This window comes from Ovis aries, chromosome 15 (genome assembly GCF_016772045.2).
Source record: "Ovis aries strain OAR_USU_Benz2616 breed Rambouillet chromosome 15, ARS-UI_Ramb_v3.0, whole genome shotgun sequence".
NCBI classification, from domain to species: Eukaryota; Metazoa; Chordata; class Mammalia; order Artiodactyla; family Bovidae; genus Ovis; species Ovis aries.
This window is the reverse complement of record NC_056068.1, coordinates 72,452,559-72,465,751: the sequence shown is the minus strand read 5'-3', so window position 1 is coordinate 72,465,751 and position 13,193 is coordinate 72,452,559. Positions and strand designations below refer to the sequence as shown.

General features: G+C 41.5%; 1 protein-coding gene across 3 annotated transcripts in view; it reads right to left on the bottom strand.

The window, feature by feature from the left end:
- TTC17 (tetratricopeptide repeat domain 17) overlaps positions 1-13,193 on the bottom strand; it is a 125,532-nt gene that overhangs the window by 44,884 nt on the left and 67,455 nt on the right. For 2 of the 3 annotated variants that reach the window (XM_027979637.3, XM_060400064.1), the window contains one exon: positions 8,463-8,633. The exons of the other annotated variant lie outside the window; for it this stretch is intronic. In XM_027979637.3, coding sequence (XP_027835438.1) covers positions 8,463-8,633 — 171 coding nt within the window. The remainder of the gene's footprint in view (positions 1-8,462; positions 8,634-13,193) is intronic. 3 annotated transcript variants of the gene reach the window in all.

Genomic DNA, 13,193 nt, shown 5'->3' with positions numbered 1-13,193 from the left:
GCTTTCAAATTAAATAGAACAAAAAATTTATACAGGGTACATCAGCAAAAAAGAAACTCAGGGGAGTGGGTGACACTGAGTGTCTGGGAGAGTCTGGACACAGATTCATTGTAAAGGGAGCCTCCAGTTCGTTAAGCAAAGAATAATGAGGTGGCAGCCACCACAGTCCAAAGGTTAGGCCAGTGGATCAGGTGATGTCTCAGGAACTAGGGGTGGGGGCAGAAGGCAGACAGCGGACAAGCAGAAAGGTATTTCAACAATCTCTATACACTTATCTCTATGCACATAAAGAGAAACTGACTTAGGCTGGGGATAAAGGGGAAATATTTAAAAGAGAAGGGAAAGAGGTATGGGGAAATTTCAGTGAAGAAAAATGAACAGAATTTGGTAATTATGTGGATATAATGGGAAATAGAATAAAGCCAAAGATGACTTCACGATTTTAAAGCCTGATGTGAAACAGGGAGCATTTTACTATACTATGTGAAGCTTTAGAATCTGCGAATGTGTGACTGTGATGCTGTTTGCAAAGTCGATGGCACAGGGACAGCACAACAGGACAGTGTTGGGATTTCAGGCGCTTATTTATTACTTTGTTTCAACATTTGTTGTTACGTGCTTAACAATGTGCTGAGGGCTCAGAATATAACAACCAGTGGAGCTATGGTCTAGGCTAGAAGTATGGACACGTCTCCAGACACTGTCCAATAAGCAGCTGCAAATACAGAACTCAGGCAGAAAGAGGTCTGGACAACAGAGGGGTCTCAGCAGGTTGGGCAAACTCCAGGAGACAGTGAGGCACAGGGAAGCCTGGTGTGCTGCAATCCATGGGGTCACGAGGAGTCAGACACAATTTAGCAACTGAACAACAGAAAACAAAAGTAACTGTTAGGCTTGCTGCTTGTGGGCCAGATGCTGGGATGTAAACTGGAAACAGAGAGACAGAGACCCTTGTTTTTTTCTTTGTCTTCAACATGTACCATTTTCAAACTGGAAAAAGGAGAATACATATTGTGAAGTGAAGAGACTGTGAGCACCCACAGTGAGGCTCACCCAAAGAAAAGTTCACGCTTTTCTCACTTGGATGAATTATATCTCAGGGTACTGGGAAAACTCACAGCTGAGTCTGAGCCCTGTGAGGTAATCAGGCCAGAATCACAGGGACAGGAGGAGTGTTGAGAAAGAGAGAGAAGCGTCTGTAGTTCTGATATAAGAAAAGGAAAAAAAAAAAGCCCACTATAACTTTGCAACATTGTAGACACAACTGGAAATCTGGAAATTCACAATCTGGGCACCATGGTGGAAGAGACTTTCAAAGTGGAGCACATTCGTAGAAAAGGGACTTGGTGAAACTCCTTAAAACCATGTTAAACCAGGGAGGACTGAAAAAATCAAGGTGATCCTGTGGCAGGAAGAGCAGCTGATATACCGCATACACACATGATCAGACTTTGAAAATATTTTGCTATGAAGATTTTAAAAAATTCCAGAGCGAGTACTTCAAGGATAGTGAAGGGACTAAAACTGTATTAAAGAGAAGCTAGAAGCAAATGAGGACATTTAGCTAAAGGGAGCAGAAACGTGGGGTGGGGGCTGGTAGACAGGAACAATAACCGTCTTCAAACATCTCAGGAAGCACATTAGAGAGAGACAGGCTCTGTTAGCCTCAGAGGGCAGGGCTAGAGACGAGAAGCCGTATTTTAGCTCTGTATTAGGAATTATGAGTGGTCAGAAATGGAATGGGCTACCCAGGGAGAGACCAAGCTGCCCATGCCTGGAGCAGAAGCAGAAGCAAGACAATGCCGGGAACACTGAGGGAGAGGACCATCAGAAGGTGATTAAAAGAAGGTGACTGTGTTTGATAAGCAGCGTTAATAATCTTGGAAGAAAGGTTCCAGGAAGAGTTTTAGGGAGCAGAAACTGAAAAGACAAATGCAAAATGAACAGACTGACAATAAACAGAGGTAAAGATCACATATTCAAAGAGATGACCAGCAAGACAAAGTCCTTCCTTCAAAGTTTGGATCAAAATGTGTCCAGAAAGTCTTATGTGATTCATATCCATAGGTTGTTCTGTAAGACTGTGGCTTCTAAAGGCAAGCAGCCACATTCTACCTTTCAGAATATGTTCCTTTGTCTCACAAAACAGAAAGTACACTCTGGAATTAGACAAAGTTGTTTTCAAATTAGGACTCCACCACCACAGGACCTTGGGTAGTTCTGTCTGGAGTTCCTGTCTTCTCTGCACAACACGGATGGGCTTGGAGGGCACTATGCTTAGTGAGATATGTCAGACAGAAAAGGCAAATACTGTAGAATATCACTTATATGTGGAATTTAAAATGTGTAACTAGTGAATATAACAAAAAAAAAAAACCACCTCACAGATATAGAGAACAAACTAGACATGACCAGTGGGGAGAGGGAAGGAAGGAGGGGCACTACAGGAGCAGGGGGTCGAAAGGCGCAAACTATTAGTTGTGATGCTGTTCAGTCACTAAACTGTGCTGGTTTTTTGTGACCCCGTGGACTGCAGCCCGCCAGGCTCCTCTGTCCATGGGATTCTCCAGGCAAGAATACTGGAGTGGGTTGCCGTTTAGTTCTCCAGGGGATCTTCCCGACTCGGACACTGAACCCACGTCTCCTGTACTGGACTACTGGGCCACAAGGATAAAGTAAGCTACAAAGATACGCTGTCCAATATGGAGAATGTAACAGGCATTTTATAACAACTACAAATGGAGGAAAACCTTTAAAAATTGTGAATCACTATATTATACATCTGTAACATGATATTGTACAGCAACTATACTTCAATTTAAAAAAGGCAGTGATCTCTTTTTTGAAGTCAGAGGATAAAGCTGTGGACTTAAGATTTAATGCATAAACAACAGCATAAAATTTCAAACTAGTAATCAGAAAGCACAAAAGGCTTAGATTAAATCACTAAGACTAAGATAGGGAGGGAAATCATTCACTTCTGAGAAGAAAACAATAGTGAGTATTCATTTGCACAAGTGGTCCTCTTCCTTCGTTTAGCTGGGTTAGGATAGTAAAATACGTGAACTGTGAACTCCCTGATGTTCAAGCTGGTTTTAGAAAAGGCAGAGGAACCAGAGATCAAATTGCCAACATCCGCTGGATCATGGGAAAAGCAAGAGAGTTCCAGAAAAACATCTATTTCTGCATTATTGACTATGCCAAAGCCTTGGACTGTGTGGATCACAATAAACTGTGGAAAATTCTGAAAGAGATGGGAATACAGACCACCTGACCTGCCTCTTGAGAAATCTGTATGCAGGTCAGGAAGCAACAGTTAGAACTGGTCATGGAACAACACACTGGTTCCAAATAGGAAAAGGAGTATGTCAAGGCTGTATATTGTCACCCTGCTTATTTAACTTCTATGCAGAGTACATCATGAGAAATGCTGGACTGGAAGAAACACAAGCTGGAATCAAGATTGCTGGAAGAAATATCAATAACCTCAGATATGCAGATGATACCACCCTTATGGCAGAAAGTGAAGAGGAGCTAAAAGCCTCTTGATGAAAGTGAAAGAGGAGAGTGAAAAAGTTGGCTTAAAGCTCAACATTCAGAAAACGAAGATCATGGCATCCAGTCCCATCACTCCATGGGAAATAGATGGGAAATAGTGGAAACAGTGTCAGACTTTATTTTTGGGGGCTCCAAAATCACTGCAGATGGTGATTGCAGCCATGAAATTAAAAGACGCTCACTCCTTAGAAGAAAAGTTATGACCAACCTAGATAGTATATTCAAAAGCAGAGACATTACTTTGCCGACTAAAGTCCGTCTAGTCAAGGCTATGGTTTTTCCTGTGGTCATGTATGGATGTGAGAGTTGGACTGTGAAGAAGGCTGAGCACTGAAGAATTGATGCTTTTGAACTGTGGTGTTGGAGAAGACTCTTGAGAGTCCCTTGGACTGCAAGGAGATCCAACCAGTCCATTCTGAAGGAGATCAACCCTGGGATTTCTTTCGAAGGAATGATGCTAAAGCTGACGCTCCAGTACTTTGGCCACCTCATGCGAAGAGTTGACTCATTGGAAAAGACTCTGATGCTGGGAGGGATTGTGGGCAGGAGGAGAAGGGGACGACCGAGGATGAGATGGCTGGATGGCATCACTGACTCGATGGACGTGAGTCTGAGTGAACTCCAGGAGTTGGTGATGAACAGGGAGGCCTGGTGTGCTGCGATTCATGGGGTCGCAAAGAGTCGAACACGACTGAGTGACTGAACTGAACTGAACTGAACTGAAGGATGTAAAAAGAAGACAGAATTCGGAAAAGACAATCTAGAAAAGCAAGTAGGGAATTGTTCCTGTTAACAACCCTTGTGCAAATACATCAGGGCCCCCTTTCCTGATGTTAACATTGAGCAGATACTGTATGTACTTGTGAGGACTGTGGCTCACAACCAGCCTCTAAGTCACGAAGCAGCAGAAACACAGGAATGCCTGTGTTTCCAGAAATGAACATTTACTGGGTTCCATGTGTGTACCAGTACCTGGCACAAATGTTTCCCCCAAAGTTATTTCATTTAAATATTCATGAGCACTCTGAAGCTTGCTCTACCCCCCCCAACCCCCAGTTTATTTTCAAATTAATGAGATAAGGAAGGTTCAGAAAGATTAAGTAACTTGCCCAAGATTTAACAGCTAGTAGGTGGCAGACATAATAACAAAATCTCTGACTACAAAACCTACAGATAAGGTTTCCGGGGGAGAGGTTCCAGACTAGATAATAAGGTATTAAAGCACTGGCTTTGCAAAGGTTAATCAGTGACACAGTTTTCACCAATCCTTAGCAAAACGAGAAACAAAACAGAACATGTACAAGACTTCCCTGGCGGCCCAGTGGTTAAGACTTTATACTCCACTGCAGGGGGCACAGCTTCGAGCCCTGGTCGGAAAGCTAATATCCCACATGCTGTTTGGCATGGTTAGATAAAAAGAGAATCAGTAAAAAAATAATAACAAGAAAAGAGAATGTATCTAAAGTTAGAGTACTTACACACACACTTATGTCCAGATACACATTTTTCGGTGTAAAGCTGCCAACCGTCCATTTTTGAGGAAGACTATCTTTATTCTAACACGGTCTTTGTACTTTTTTGACATTAAAATGTTTTGTATATATATAAAATAATGGTAACAGCAAATTCCAGTTTTCCTCAAGAATGACCTTACAAATTTAAAAATAAAGCTCTAATCTATCAACCCCCTATGTCTGAGAACCACAGGCAAATGACACAGCTATGAAAGCAGAAGGCCCCAAGGATGAGTTTTAGTTATACACCACCTACTAAAGATGTTAGGCAAGGCACCTAACTTCTCTGAGTCTCAATTTTCTCACCCACAAGATGAGCTAATAATATCTATTTCACGAAGTTAATACATAACTATAACATTTTTTAAAATTATAAAGTATCACAAAAAGGTAGCAACTATCATAATAATTTATGGTTACTGGAGAGGGCTTAACTATTTGTATTTATTTCCCTCCAAAATCAGAGTTTTCAAAAAAAACTTTCAACGTCTATGCTTGACTTTTACTATACCACACTATTTAAATTAAAATATAGAATCTTTCCCCTAACCACACTATAGGAAGCTTGCTGGTATCAACGTGGTAACGTACACCATGACTGTGGTCCCTGTGGCCTCGTCAGCGTCTAGAGAAAAGAATGTACTCCCAGAATTCAGACATGGCTTTTTTAAAAAACAAAAAACAGTATCTTAAACTAGTGAGACTCATCACCATACTGTAATTACATGAGCAACGCATCCTGAGAGGCAGTGTGCAGAGTGCTGAAGGGACCTGGCAACAGGGCAACCGTTCAGCGCCCCAAGCATGGGGGACGGAATGGAACCATGGGGGAAACATGGAACCAAAGAAACGTAAATATTAGGTTACCTGACTCAAGCAATGATGCATTCAGAAAATGAAGTGACACACAATAAGATTCCGGTTGGGTTTTATTCTGAACTGTCCTAGGACAAGATTCTGATTGGGTAGTCACGACTATTACAGTCATTAAGGAGTCACATTGGAAGAGTGTCAGTTTCTGTAAGCTGAAAAAAACACCCCTTTATCACTACTCAGTTTCATTTTTGTTGATTCTGAGTTTATCAAACAATCTCATGATGTTCATGTGGCTGTGTGGGTACCTAATGCCAGGGAGACATGAGGCTCCTGGGCACCAGAGAGGTGTAGCCCCACTGTGAGTGAGCAAAGTGGCCATCTGGTTTAAGTCAGTTCTTCTGCGTAGGTAAATGGGAAATTAATTTCCTTAAAGCCCCATGATTCCTGGTAGAGGAGATGAAGCTAATTTTCTAAACCCACAGAAGTGAAGGTCGCAACATCCCCTCTTTGAGGTCTAGCTTGCTTCTTTCTCTTAGACACTGTTTTTTATATATAATAAACCACTTAGAAGGAAATGTAAGATTTTGTCATTGCTAGATATGTTCATCCAATCTGTGCAGGAAGGCAAAGGCCACATTTCACTTCTCTAACATTTACTGTACACAGGAATATAAAGTTACATAGGGCACAATATATAATAATCTCATTGTTTGATGGAACATAAGTCATACAAGCATTTAACACTATATAAAATGTGCCTTGACAAAAAGTAGGAATAAGACAGCAAATGAAGCAACTGAACTCCTGCCGACCCTTGTGAAAGCTACACAGAGAAGATGACATTCGAGCTGAACTTGGAGATGCACAGGGATTGTCTGTAAAAAGCAGTGTGTAGAGGGGCCCTTCCCAGCCTCTGCAAAGGAACAGGGGCTCAAAGCAGCATGGCCCGAGAGGGAGATGGGAGAGGTTTGCATTCCCCGCAGTACAGAGCACCAGTAGACAGTACAGCTGGAGACAGAATCAAGGGCCAACTGCATCGTATCCCACATTATGACATCTGGGTTCTTCCTACAGGTAATAGGTGGGCTTCCCTGGTGGCTCAGATGGTAAAGAACCTGCCTGCAATGTGGGAGACTTGGGTTCAAACCCTGGGTTGGGAAGATACTCTGGAGAAGGGAACGGCTATCCACTCCAGTGTCCTTGCATTCCATGGACAGAGGAGCCTGGCAGGCCACAGGCCATGGGGTCGCAAGGAGTCAGACACGACTGAGCGACTGTACAGAACTATAGATATTGGAGAACCACAGAACATTTTAAGCATAGGCAACTTACCAGATCAGGTCGGATTTTAGAAACCACTCCTTGGACACAAGAAATTGGTAACAGGTTATTTCTGCTTTTTAAATTGTATACCAATTGTATGCATTCTCTCTCTCCCACATACACACATACCCACCCACCTCTCTTACATGACTGAAGTAAAGGACTAGATATGGGCGGGGGGTGGCAATCATGAAGCTACTGTTAACAGCCCAGACACAAATGAAGAGAGTTGGAATGCAGATAGTGAAGGAAGGAACAGATAGAGAGACGGGAAGCTTAACAGGTCTTAGGGATTGACTGGATATAGTGGTGGCTGGGTGAGCTGTGCCATTCACAGGAAGCAGGAATACAGCAATCAGAAGCAGTTCAGGAAATAGGACAAAATGAGGACAAGTTGAATTTCAGATATGTTACACGTGGAGTGCCCGTGGCACATCCAGATAGAGCACTAAAAAGACAGAAGTGAGATCCGGGGTCACAGAGTGTCTTGGCTGAAAGCACGGATTTTGAGACACTGGTGTACTCCAATGCATCTCAAAGGCCAAGAGATAACAAAGAGGGGACTAAGAAAAGAAGACCAAGGTTAAGATCCTGGGTAAAAAGAAAAAAGAAGGACAAAGTAAAGAATAAGTGAATGAAATTGGAAAAAGATATTCTGAGGACAGGAAGAAAACCAAGATCAAGTGATATCCCAGAAGCCAAAGGAAAAGGAAAAGGAAAAGCTCCTACTGGGGAGCTGTGCAGAGTTCCAAAGGCAGTGAAGAGGTTAGAGTAGGATGAGCACTAGGAAGTCACTCATTTTGGTAATTATAAACAGACTGATACATCTTAAGAACTTTTCAGCACAGCACAGCTCAAAATGTGATCATAAAATGCAATTTTAGAAGAGGGCCTGGCAAGTATGCCCATTATTTCAAATCTTTAAATTTTACTGGGTTAGTATAAATACAACGTGCTTTTTTGATGATTTACTCAATAGACTAAGGACATTAAGAAGACTGGTACATAAATCAAATGGGCTCTAGTAAATGAAGACGTTGAGGTGGAGAGAAAAGCAGTGTGAAGAGCAATTTCACATTATAGTTTGTCTTCTGCCTCCCAATCTGGGGTCACCCTCATGATTCTATAGGATGGTAAGTGACTGTTAAAAGAAAGAAACAGATGCTTGAGAGCAAAGAAAAGCCTAAGTTAACCTCCAAGCTTGAGGGTTGATTCTACCCCAGGAACACAGCTCAGGTCAAAGCAACTTACTTTCAAGCCTAAGGACATCTGAGTCCCTCCCTGAATCCTCAACAGACAGCACAGGGTCCTCCTCTGTCCCTGCCTCAGAGGGCTCTTCTTCAGCAGCATCCAGTGACTGTGAGTTGTCAAAATACTTCTGTTTGACATGGCCGTTGCCCAGGGTTTTCGCATGACAATTACCTCAATGACAAGAGACACAGACAGAGCACATTAGAAACCTCTCTTGTGTAGTCCCGCAGCTCAAGGTCCCCAAGTATCAGGAAGAGCAAAAAGGTGACCGTTGCGTTTTTCTTCAGCAGGAGGAAAGTGCCCTTTAAAGCCAGGTCATAACTGTGATTCATGATTTTGCACTGAAGTTCAAGTTTCACCTGTTAGGCTACTGTTAAGTATTTGGGGAAAAAGCTCTAAGAACGAAGTCCCAAGATCTCCTTCCATTCTTAATGAATGATTGTGAAACACTTCTCTGAAAGTCAGAAACATCATAAAAAAAGGTGGTTTTCCTTCTATTTGCCTTTCGAAGGTGAGAAATGACAGATGAGTATTTGAACAAGTCTGTAGATAGATGAATTATAGCAGAAGAGTATACCATTCTTGCATTATAGCTTAAAGTGAAAGACTAAAAGGTGAAGGGTTAGAAATTAAAAACCAAGGACTTGGAGGGGGATAGTGGTGGCAGAGAAGCCACATTTGTGACTGTCAGATCACACAGGTGCCTATTTTCCTTTTGGAAACAAATTTTGATCATGTGTGAAAGCGTCAGTCGCTTAGTCGTGTGTCTGACTCTTTGCAACCCCATGGACTGTAGCCTGCCAGGGGGATTCTCCAGGCAAGAATAGTGGAGTGGGTTACCATTTCCTTCTCTAGGGGATCATCCGACCCAGGGACTGAACCTGGTCTTCTGCCTTGCAGGTGGATTCTTTACTGTGTGAGCCACAAGGGAAGCACGTGTGTGTTGGCTCAGTTGTGCCTGACTCTTTGCAGCCCCGTGGACTGTAGCCCGCGAGGCTTTTCTGCCCATGGTGGGGAATTTTCCAGGCAAGACTACTAGATGGGGTTGCTATTTCCTACTCCAAGGGATCTTCAGGTTCTTTACCACTGGCACCACCTGGGAAGCCCAGTAACAATTTAAGCATAAAATGTCACATTTGAATGTAATCACAGCACTGTGTGATACTAGGTTGGTAGAAAAGTAACTGCAGTTTTGAATTGCTGAACTCTGCCAGTTAATATTACAATACATTCTTAAATAAATGTATTTATTTATTCATAAATTTTATATGAATTTCTCACTTTATTTTTTTTTGGCTAATGACTAGTTACTGTTTATTTTATATTTATTTAGACTACAGAAATGTTAGACAAAAAAGCAAATTCAACCACTTTTTTCATTCAAGTTCAAAATGGGTCATAAAGCAGTGAAGATAACTAGCAACATCAATGCATTTGACCCAGGAACTGCTAACAAACGTACACTGCAGTGGTGGTTCAAGAAGTTTTGTAAAGGAGATGAGAGCCTTGAAGATGAGGAGTGTAGTGACTGGCCATTGGAAGTTGACAACGACCAACCGAAAGCAATTGTTATAGCTGATTCTCTTTGAACTATATGAGAAGTAGCCGAAGAACTCAGCTTCAACCATTCTACAGTCATTTGGCATTTGAAGCAAATTGGAAAGGTGAAAAGCTAGATAAATGGGTGCCTCATGAGCTGACTGAAAATCAAAAAAATCATAGTTTTGAAGTGCTGTCTTCTCTTATTCTATGCAACAACAATGAACCAACAATTTCTCAATTGGATTGTGACATGTGATGAAAAGTGGATTTTATGACTGCTCTAACGACTGAGTAGTGATGAACAGCTCACTGGTTGGACAGAGAAGATGCTCCAAAGCACGTGCCCAAGCCAAACTTGCACTAAAAAGTGATGGTCACTGTTTGGTGGTCTGCTGCCCATCTGATCTAATATAGCTTTTTGAATCTTGGTGAAACCATCACATCTGAGAAGTATGCTCAGCAAATTGATGAGATGCATTGAAAACTGCAACGTCTGCAGCTGGTAGTCGTCAAAAGCACGGGTCCAATCTTTGTCACAATGCCCAACTGCACGCTGTGCAACCAGTGCTTCAAAGGTTGAGTGAACTGGCCTACAAAATTTTGTCTCATCTGCCATATTTACCTGACCTCTAGCCAACCAACTACCACTTCGTCAAGTATCTCAACAACTTTTTGCAGGGAAAATGCTTCCACAACCAGCAGGAGGCAGAAAATGCTTTCCAAGAGTTTGTCAAATCCCAAAGCACGGAGTTTTATGATACAGGAATAAACAGACTTGTTTCTCATTGGCAAAAATGTGTTGATTGTAATGGTTCCTATTTTGATTCACAAAGATGAGTTTGTGCCTAGTTGTAACGATTTAAAATTCATGGCCCGAAACCACAATTACTTTTGTACCAACCTAATACTTTCTGACATGTATAGTTAGCATGATCTCCTGATACAATTTTGTGCAGAAGTCAAAGAGCTTTGATCTTATTAGGGAACCATGCGTTAATAGAGATAAACAGCCACTATCTAGCTCCACTTGATAGTCATTCTCTGGGAAGAGGAATGTATTACTAGACTGCTGTGTCTTTGGTGGAGATCTGGCTGGCTGAACAGGTCTCCTCATGTTCCATGTGAGTTGTTGCAGATGTAGTATATTCAGTAGAAGCCTACATTCTTATTACAGGACACTTCTTTGAATAAGAGTGTATAAGTAATTTTTCTCCTTTATCAGAACATCCAAACATGTTCTGAAAGTTTTTTTTTTTTCTTTCTTTTAAAAGAGAATGTTGCCTCAAGGAGATGTATGTACCCAATCAAGCTGTCTTTGTAGCAATGGGAATACAGGAAGTCTTTCTGGATCTGATGACTCCCCTTCACATTCTGTAATTTTGGAAACTGCTACTCAGTCATTTCCCTCATTGTACCAAAAAAACATAAAGGACTCAAAGCCTTTCCCAACTTACTAGTTTAGAGAGAGGGGAACTGCATACGTTGGGAGTCACTTTCCATTTTCCAATTCTACACTATCATATATCTGAGGCTATTTTCAACAAGGCTACGCCAGAAACTGAAGACTCTCTGTCTCAAGAGAGCTTTAGCTCTCAAGAAATTTAACAAGCAACCTGGGGAGACAGTAAAGAAAGACAACAAACACTAATGAACTGGTCTACTGCGCCCAGCAGGTACTTCAGAGAATGAGCTTTGAGTGGGTAGATCTTGAATTGTGAAGAATACGTAGGACTTAAAAACACAACTTTAAAAAGGGGGAATTACAAGGAAGGGCACCAGTATTTCTTCAGTACTTTTGCATTTTTTCCCCCACTTACACCTCAAAAACACCCTATGAAATATTATTAATTTTACAGACAAAGAAACTGATTCTCCATGAGATTAAGTAACTTGTCTAAGGTCAAACGTAAGTAAGTGGTAGATCTGGGATATGAATCAGTTCTATTTTACTACAAAGCTTCTTGGCTTCCCCCTAGTCAATACTACCTCTTTAAGCAAAAAAAAAAAAAAAAAAAACATGTCAAGAAGTTGGCATTCTAGGTAGGGAGGAATCATGTGCTGAGCAAAGCAACAGGAATAGGGATTCTCATTTGTGATTGGGAGGCCATGAGAAGTACAATTTGACGGAGATGAAAAGGGTGGAGTGTGTGGGCCCTGGAGGGCTACCAGGAAAGAAGCCATAAAGAGCAAGGGTAGCTGCTTTCTTTCTCCAGATTCTCCTGAGAGGCCAGAGGTTGCTGAGCTGCCTCCACTTCTGTCTTCACCACTGAGCCCGTGTAGGTACATGTGGGAAATCAAGCACACGAGCATTAAAATAAAACAAAGCAATGACAACAACTCCATACACCCAGCTGTCTGAACTTTACTGTGAAGAACAGCATGTCTCTTAGAGGCAATTCTTAATTAGGATATAAATAAGCATGACTATTAAAAGCAGAGATGAAAGAAAACGATGACAATGATACTGATCATTTAAAACATACACTGTTCCTAGTGAATGTTCTCTGTCTTTAATTTTGGTGAATTTGCCTCTAAAGCATTATTCACCTTGACTCAAGCTGGGTAAAGCAAAAGCACAAACCATTTAACACTGGAACCTGGTGAAATTCTAGCTGTGTTTCCTGCAGTTGATTCTGTCCTCCAACCTTTGCATCTCTTATTTTTCTCTCCCACCCTCTATTATAAAAATTTAATTGGTTTCATCTTTTTAAATGTCTGAAATATTTAAAAATGCTTTACAGGTCATTTATAAGATATGATATGCATAAGATCCTGAAGCTAAAATTAGTCCTTCTGCACGACCTTAAAGCAGACACCCTCTTGAAGCAAGCCTCGTGAATTCTAAGAATGTCCTCCCCTCCAACTCAGGAAATCGGGGCCAGCACCTCTGAGGGAGAGGGTATAAAAGGGGATCAGGGAAAAACAGGGGAATTAAGGGAATAAGTTTATTTTAAACTATTTCTTAGTAGTTTCTAGAAGTAGGCAAAATCAAAATGATCAAATAAAAATTACATGTTTTAAAATTAGAACTGTTGATATGAATTTTCTTAGGTTGATGGTGAAAAACAGACTGGTTTAGTATTCTGGTGTGATTTCCATGATTAACTAGTCTAATCACAGAAAGTCACACTGCCTAATTCTTGAACGACTCCTTCCACTTGCCGGAGGCAGAACTGAAGAACTTCAGAA